This window comes from Cryptomeria japonica, chromosome 8 (assembly GCF_030272615.1).
Source record: "Cryptomeria japonica chromosome 8, Sugi_1.0, whole genome shotgun sequence".
NCBI lineage: Eukaryota > Viridiplantae > Streptophyta > Pinopsida > Cupressales > Cupressaceae > Cryptomeria > Cryptomeria japonica.
In genome coordinates, this window is record NC_081412.1 from 587898152 (window position 1) to 587907272 (window position 9121).

Below are 9121 nucleotides of genomic sequence, written 5' to 3' on the forward strand. Positions count from 1 at the left end.
ATGATATGTTTTCTGTGTTATGAATTTTCAGACTTATGAAGGTTTATAGAATGTATAAGATAATATTGTGTATGTAGTTAGTCAGCTATAATATATAATATGTTTTCTGTGCTCTGAATTTTCAGACTTATGAAGGTTTATAGAATGTATAAGAGATGTATGATTTGACTTCATTGTCAAGATTGATTTGTGAAGAATCAAACCTATCTTATTGAGATTGATAGTAATCTTAAACTATCAACAGTTGTATTCATTTTCAGAAATATAATAAAGTTCATTTTTGAGTGGACTCGATTATTCACCCTCAAGTGGAGGGTTTTCGAGGATAAATTCTATGTATCTTGTTTTAAATATGTGTTGCTAAAACATTAACAAGAGAAACTTTGCATCCCTGAAACAATGATTGTGAATTGCATTCGAACAGAAATTTGAACATTGCCATTAACATTTCAAACTGTCTAATTAAGTTACTTGTTCAAATACTTAATGTATAATGTAATGTCCAATACTTCAAATTATGTGTTACATTGCAATTTATATAAAACATAATGAACACGACGTAAATCATATAAGATATAATATTAAGTCATAAGGCTAATTAATCTTTAATAGAGTTGCAACTTATTTTTAATATTAAAAAAAAATTAAGTTAAATATTTAATTGTGAGCAGAGGTTTTCGAAGACTAGAGGATTTTGAGTTTTTTTTGGTTTAATGTAATATTAAGAGTTTTTGTTATGACTTGATATATTTGATGATGTAAGATTCAATAAATCAAATTAGATTACACATTAAAATTTGTCAGTGTCAAATTCTTTTACTTATATGTTTCAAAATCTTATAGTGTGAAAATTAACATTCAAAGCAGGTGTAAGATTCAGCTTCCATGCAGGGGCTAAAATGCACACTGACAAGACTGGTTTTTTCATTTGTTAATTAAATTAAAAATGGGAATACAACTGTACTCATTTTCAATTTAATTAATAAATGAAATAAAAACAGTCTTTGTCAGGGTGCATGCATAAACAATATCCTGGATGCATGGTGTACCTTAAGAATCTTTTGTTTTTTATTCTTTCAAATAAATAAGAAGAATATTCAGGTTAAAGAGAAAAAATAAAGTTATATGTTCAATTTTTAATGAGCATGATAAAGATAAATCCCTTCTCCAACTTGTAATTATATATTTAAAAAACTTATAAAAATAATAAATACCCAACATGGTAAATGTTTCAACTACTCATTTGATTTTGTGGTTTATGCATTTTGCTGCCATCTAACTTGGATCAAAGTGAGCAAAAGTGAAAATAATTGAGAGACTTGATTGCAATTACTTAAAATTAAAACCATATATAACAGCTTTCAAAAGCGTAAGTTTATAACAGAGATGATATAATTTGGGAAAAAATATTACTTCTACACAACCATACTTGTCATTGCAAATTGACTTATATGAATGGAGAACAATAAGGGTGTCATGCCCCCGATCTGATATCCAATAATCTACGAACCCAGAGTGAAATTGTCTTATTATAAAGTAAGACTTCATATTAAACAACGTAAGTCTTAAGGATCGATCCTTCCTCCCTTTTGGTGCAGCGATCATTATGGAGAGGCACTGACAGCGAACCATAAACATTAACTTAGTTCACTGCGATCAGGGAAAAAGAACAAACCATAAATAGAAGCGATCTCATTAATTATTTGTAATGTTTACTACTGACATTGAAGGGGTGCGGTTCCTCACAAGGTTACAATAAACTGACCACTCCCAGAAGGCATCGAAGGGATTGAAACTGATAATAAATGAGATAATAATACTCAGCAAGATCGATCAATGAGAACTGTTATTAAGTTACAGACAGTAACATTTTGGTTTTTGGTGGTATGCATGGGGATGTGCTTAATATGCGTAATATATGAAGCCTGATAGTATTCTTATGCAGAATTTAGTAGTAATATTAATAATATTAATATAGACTGCATACTTAATTTCATATATTTTCATAAAAATTGAAAGATAAATATATTCACAATCAATTCTAATCCTATTCTCCAAGGGAGACAGGTGCTGTTAGGGAGAGGCAGAGTAAACCCACTCCAAGATCAAAGAGCTCCAAGGATGGAAAGGACCGATGTTCCTGACGTCTAAGCTGAATTAGGGAGGTGGTGTCATAGCGCCCCAAACACCCAATGCCCTCTTCTAGGATTAAGAATCAGAAGGGTTAAGGAATTAGGACTGGAGTAATGACAATATTAAGTTGAATTATGGACAACTTTAATTATCTACTCTGAATTAATGTAATACACTAGATAGCAATATATGTTTCCCTTTGGAAATTGACAGCCTATACATAGGGGACATTACAGTAAGGTCCACCAGAATCTATTTTCATGAACAGAAGGTCTCATGAAAAAATTATGTACAAGATGAATTAAAAATCTTTTTCTGAAAAACAGTCCTTCAACTCTCTTTTATGTGTTAATATTATATTGCCAGTAAAGCTGAAATAATCATTGCTTTGTTATAAATTCCACATGTTTCACGAAAAAAACCATGCCAATGATAACCCAAAATTTACCATAACAAGATAAGATAACGAATACCAGTGGCTTTCTATTACATGTCATATAAAATTGAATCAAAGTTGTCTTAGATATACACAGGAGCCTTATACATTACTCTTGATAAGGATTCTTCCAAGCAAGAGAGAAGGCTTTGATTTGCTAAGACTGATATCTTCAAGTCCCCTGAGCTGATAAATAAAGCCCTCTCAACAACAATGGCAAGCCCCACAACGTCTAAAGAATATAAGAGTCATTGCTAGTAAGGGGAATCTTCTCACAGCTTTCTAACATAAAGACCACCAAAGGAGGAGGTATTAGCCTGGAATGAAAACCTGGGTATGCTACATGTAGATCAATAACACTTAATTAAGAAAGCAATACAATCATAAAAACCACAAGGCAAAGGAACTAACAATCACAAAATGTACTGATAGGCGCGATGTTAGTATTAGAGAGGCGGCGGTTTCTAACACATTCCAGGCACTTATACCCCAAATCTTGCTTCTGGATTGACAAAGCTTCTGATAGACATATAGCACACAATATAGGACTCTCACCATGCCATGTCCAGGTAAAAGTGCAATGCAAGCATAGACACATTTATCTAGTTGTTGCTTGCTGTGAGTTTGCCACAACTAAGCCATGTCCATTGATTCTCAGTAAACTTTTCTACCTAAGAATTCCAAAAGGCCATGCACAGAGATGACTGTTAAACATTGAAGAATCAATCTTGGCATTTATTTGGTTCAGAATCGAAGAGCTTCAATCTTTTGAATGATTTCCTTCATGTCAGAGGATGATTCTTCTTCCATTGCTTTCTCAGGAGGATGTGGAAGAAGTCGACCATCTTCACCAGTCGAAGCTAATAATTCTCGATAATCTTTTCTAATATTCCAAAGAATTTCTGCAGTCCTTTGCATGCTTGGTCTGTCCTGTTTAGAAGGAGCAGAGCATTGGAATGCCAATTCTAGAACTTTCTCTATCACCAAGTTTGCTGCTGGGTTTCTGTTTATCTTTGGATCTAATGTTAATATGGCATCTCCATCCAGAAATTTCTTCAAAGCCTGAAGATTTATACATGAAATTATCAAAAACTCAAAATCTGTCATGAGAAGTTAAAGCTCCACTGAGAGTTTATAGTTCTATATTCAAATCCTATAGCAATTCAACTAAATGTTCAAGATCAAATAAGTTCTTCAAATTATAAAATTCGAAATAAAATTAAATCTCCAAGATCTTCAAAGGTAAAATTAAATCATGCAGTAAAAATCTTCATTTCATGGTTAATATCTGTGATGCAAGTTGAAGATTGTGCAGTAAATATCTCCATTTCATAGTTTAAATCCGTAATGCAAGTTGAAGATTGTTCATACATTTCTTCCTAGTTAATTATTTACATGTTTGATCTTTGTGGGCTCCCAAATCTGCATTTGAATACACAATTTTTTTCTGCAAAATTTAATTATTCTAGTTTTATACAACAAAAGCTAGAAACTCCAAATATGAAAATGAATTATTGAACAAATCTCACCAATACCTGCAATGTTACACATTGAAATCCCAACTATTCTGTTACCGCCTTGCAATTCATTATCTTTCTTCAACTGGAAATTTGTAGTGGAAAGCTAAATGCCTAAATGATAAGAGCATATTACAGACCGTGCTTAATGCAATGGAAAGTATAGATCGTTATAAATTTTGGCTTTAATATAGAACAAATTTGAATTTCAAGGAAAATATATATGATTTGTTTCAAAAATTGTAGTTCGTTGCTAATGCAATATGTATTATAGTCTATAAATTTTGCCAAAGAAATCGGAACATGACTTGAGACTTTATTATATAGTTTGTGTCCCTCTATCATCAAAGCATGAGAGTTTTGTTTATTTTTTCAAATTAGGGCAGGTTGCAAATAAAAACAAGTATTTTGTCATAAACATTCCTAGTTTGATGATTTCTGGATTTGACTGTGTTAAGAGTTTTTTCATCAAACACGGTCAAATCCAGAAATCATGAAAATAAATTGTCATGGACTGTGGAAACTTCATGCATTTAATAAACATTCCTGTTGTGTTTTTTTCACAAAATGACAAAAAAAAAACAAAATATGTGACTCTGTGAATTGATATCCAATATTACAGCAATTCATGCCATACAGTGAATGCTACAAAAATGATTTGAATAGGAAGTATTTTTTCTTACCCAGCGTGTAGTTATCCGCTCTCTGAGCTCCCTTTTCTGTTCTATTGGCCGTCTCCCAGTTATAATTTCAACTAGCAAGACACCAAATGAATAAACATCACTTTTGGGTGTAAGTTGGTAGGTTTTAAGATACTCCGGGTCTAGATAACCTGCTGTTCCTTTGACCTGTGTAGAAACATGAGTTGCACCAATATCTGTTGGGGCAAGGCGAGAAAAGCCAAAATCAGCTACTTTTGCCCTGAAATTTTCTGTCAGCAAAATGTTTGAGGATTTAATGTCTCTGTGGATAATGGGTTGATCTGCAAGGGATAAAAGTTGAAGGTCAGATTAAAAAATTGAAATAACTGCAGGATGCAAGTGAAAATTTGCTAAAGGAACAAAAGAATAACATGAATTGCAAAGTAAATTTCAAAATCTTCTGTTTGATGTTTTCTCTCAAATGAAACGTGAACAGAATGGCACTAGCAAAAAAGACATGTTCCTTAACTTAGAGAATCTCAAAGTCATCATCTTTACTTTTCATTTCTATTTGTTGAACTTAACAGCATTCAGATTCTTCGCTCAGGTACATGGAGTTCACAGTTTTACCAATTAAGCAAAATGAAGGAGCAAAATGGCATATAAACTGTAAGCCATGGAATTAAACCTGTATACATGTGAAGATAAGTCACTGCATGAGCCACATCAATAGCAATGTCTAACCTTGTAGCCAAGTCGAGCACAATTCCATGCAGACCTGCATGTCACTTACCATGAATCAGTTTCATGTGCTAACACATTCTTGCAAAACAAAATTCTCACTATTTTCAGGTTCTCAAATGTTTTTCTCATTGCAGACAGAGTAAGCTCAATCTAGTTGTTTAAGAAAAGTTTTCGCTCAAATGATTAGAAAGGTTTGTTGAAATTGAGTCAATATAGGCCACCAAAGCAAGTAAATATTTGAGATCTTGCTCAAATTCTCAAGGTTATGATCTAGCTTAATTATTCTTGCTTGAGGATAGAAATGCTTAAACTTTGGTTATTTCTATCTGTATTATGCTGATTTCAGACATCAATACCTCAGGAGGAGTACAAAACATAAGTAGATAACTTACAGTCTAGATGCTCTCGTAGAGTTCCATTTGGCACATGTTCAACCACAAGTATTCGTTCCTGCTCGTGTTCTAGGTAACCAAGTAATCTGACCAGGTTGAGGTGTTCCACACTAGACAATGTTTGAATCTCACTTTGGAATTCAATAGAAAGATGCTTGTCATATATATTCTGCCACCGATTTCAACAGATAATCAGAGATTTTAAACTTTGTGATGCAACAATTTCTTAAGAAGGTCCTCAATGACTAAGTAAATTCCAATTTGTTCATATAATTTGTTAACTGCCACAGTTAGATTAGAATTTATTTTTCACCTGCTCCAGGCACAATTCTAATGCAACCTTCACAATGGATCATAATTAACGTTACATACAATCAATTTTCGAGTAGTGATTTCAGCATAAAGGGAAGTTCAAAAATTCTGTACACACCTTTTTTGCACGTTTGATGGCTACAAGAGTTCCATCTTTTAGCTTTCCTTTATACACTGTACCAAAACCTCCTTGACCAATCTTGTTGTTAGGACTGAAGTTTCCTGTAGCCTTGCTAAGCTCAGTCATGGTAAAGATCATTGACCCAGGTTTATTGATCTGATTGTCTGAATTCCCATAGCTGTTACTTTTCCGCGAGCCCATACTGAGATTTCCACTTCGATCTGTGCCTGTTGTATTTGAGCTTACTGCAACCAGATAAATGAAGAAGAGTCAGTGAATGAAATGAATTTGAGCAGACAGTGACAGTATTTTGTTATCCAAATTAAAGACCCTGAAAGGATCAAAAACACTAAAAGCACAGTGCTGTCTACCTGGTAGTACAACATGAAAAAAATAAAGACTAACTAAATCTGAGTGAAAATGAGGTATGTATGTTTCCTAGAAAGGATTAAGTTTGAAGCCTCTGAGCCTCGTTTTCCATTTTATGCAGAAAGATCAAAATATTTATTGATTTTCAAACCGTAATCGCACTCCAGGTTTTCTTTAGAAGGAAAAAGTTACATTCTATTCATTAATTTTATTATTTTACACAATTTAGAAGGAAAACATGGCACTGCTCTTCTAATTTCCGAATTATATATCCTAAACAAACTTGTCAAAGTGAAATAAGGCACCACCTTTCAATCTAATACAGCTGCCAGCACAGGCTGGCTGTATATTTGTCATTTGATATCAGGGATTAAATTTGACAAGCAAGATCTTCATGTGGTTAAAAGGCTCCATATGATTTGAAGAATAGCTCATTGTTGACTACATTGAGAGCCTACATTTTTCTCAAAACAAGATATGAACTTGAGAATTCTACACAGATGTGCAAAATGAGAGCTTTATCATTATGAGGAAAAATCGATGGGAAAACTTTAATAAGAAATCATATTGCCTTCAAAATGCATTTCAATCCTCGAACTCAATCCTACAGTAAAAGCAATGCCGCGAAATTTTGCAGAATTAGACTAGCAAGAAAACAAAAAAAAAACATCTTTGGGTAAAGCCTAAAAAATGCTGCACTTTTAATGTTGTAAATTCCCTGTCAGATATGGAAAACCCTCTTTTCCCCTACGGGTGACTTAATTGGGTTTATACCATTTGCAGGCAAGGACGAATCCTCCCGCAATTAGGTGCAATCCCCACTTCACTGGTACTGGATGTTCTATGGTGCCTGCTGATTAGTGCTTACCCTATTAGATTATTTATCCACAGCCTAGCAATTTGGGTGTCCTGACAACAAGTGCAGCCTAGTGTTTCAGCCCTCAGCCAGACCAGAGCACAATCAAACTATGAAATTCCGGACTACACTAGAATCGTGTCTTATTGGCAAGGATTAAAAACACAAATCACACAATGTAAAGTTATCTTTTGGCAAGCCGCACAATTGCAGAGGGTGCTTTTCTTTGATTTGCAGAGGATTCTTTTCTTTGACAAGTAATTCTCTATCAAAGACCTGGTATTTCTACAGTCCATTGTACCTAATTAAAGAGTTTGTGTATGGAATTCTGAATCTGGTGAAAAACTGTGTATGAGCTTCTTTGACAAGCAAGTCTCTAATTTTTCTTCTCACTTCGAATATCACTAGGTTTCAAGCACTTAACTTGAAGTGAGATTAGGGTATTCAACACTGGAAACTGAAACTTCTATTGGGTCTATTTTGTTTTTGCAAGTTTTGTATGAATCCATACTTGGCAGATGTTACATGCTCACAAACCCAAACCCATTCTTCAAAAGCACCCTGGCGACTTACAAAATTTTGTACTTACTTGAAATCTCCTTGAAGGCATAAGCATCTTCTTCTTCTTTCTTCTTGATAGACACTACAAAACATGTGCCCAAAACACCCACAACTCCTCTGGCTGCAGATGATAGCAGGCCATGCTTCTTCTTCGTAGACCCATCATTGGGATCTGTATACAGAGATACCTGTGAAACATCAGAGGATTCTGTAGTGGCCTTAGAAGAGCTCTTGGGAAGCCCATATAGAGAAGGAGACCTTCCTGGTGTGTGCATTTTTTACTAAATCACCAGTGAAACTCCAACTAACAATTGAATTGCCTCTTCCAACATCACCAAAATCCAGCTTTAATAGTCATTCTGAAATCTTCTTTTCTGACAGAAAGAAACTGTCTAAGAATTGTTCCTGTACTGCATGAAAAGACTAATTCTCCCAAATCTACCAAGTCAAAGCCACGGCGTATCTCATTTGTTTTGTTGTTTTGTTTTGAACTGATAACTAATGACTCTTTCAGTGGGTAGTATTAAAGATGAAAATTTTCATTATCATTATTGTTGAGGAATTTTGCTGATTTATCTTTGATTAATTATCGTTGCTATTGAAATGGCTTGGGATTGAAGGATAGATGATGAGCTAGTCCTCATTGACTTGGCCCATATAATGCTGGCAATTCTTATTGTACGTGGATGTGATGGATGTGTTCCAATTATTATTATTTAGTAATGCCGACCTTATACTTATGGAGAAAATAAACTTGTACTGTAAGGCAAGCATAGTTAGGGCATCATTATTGTTTACGAGACTTTTAAGTTGTTGCAGGTGGTACCCCCCAAAAATGTCAATAATTATTATTTGTAATATAGTTGTAAGGGGGTAAATCACATCATTAAATAAATATCTTGGTTGGTTAAAACAATTAAAGCAAACTAAAAATAATTAAAACAAATTAACTATAATTGATTGGATGCACTTGTGAAGGTTGTATAGGTGAGAAAATTTGATTTTTATTTGCATGTGTTTATTTTTTTCAAATTGCTTT

The 9121-nt window shown here is 33.8% G+C and overlaps 1 protein-coding gene across 1 annotated transcript; it reads right to left on the reverse strand.

The window, feature by feature from the left end:
• Positions 1-2596: 2596 nt before the first annotated feature.
• On the reverse strand, positions 2597-8680 carry LOC131054652 (calmodulin-binding receptor-like cytoplasmic kinase 2). The gene is made up of 6 exons (XM_057989197.2): positions 8111-8680; positions 6294-6541; positions 5864-6032; positions 5416-5505; positions 4770-5068; positions 2597-3631 (listed from the first exon to the last, which is right to left on the reverse strand). Exons 1-6 carry the CDS (start codon positions 8355-8357, stop codon positions 3314-3316), a joined length of 1371 nt encoding a protein of 456 aa, XP_057845180.1. The 5' UTR covers positions 8358-8680; the 3' UTR covers positions 2597-3313.
• Positions 8681-9121: the final 441 nt, after the last annotated feature.

Excerpts from the sequence above, each read along its gene's own strand:
- LOC131054652 (XM_057989197.2), bottom strand. The coding sequence starts at position 8,357 with ATGCACACACCAGGAAGGTCTCCTTCTCTATATGGGCTTCCCAAGAGC. Across the intron at positions 6,542-8,110 it reads TGCCTTCAAGGAGATTTCAA|TAAGCTCAAATACAACAGGC; the intron begins GTAAGTACAAAA and ends ATCTGGTTGCAG. Across the intron at positions 6,033-6,293 it reads CCATCAAACGTGCAAAAAAG|AATATATATGACAAGCATCT; the intron begins GTGTGTACAGAA and ends AATCGGTGGCAG.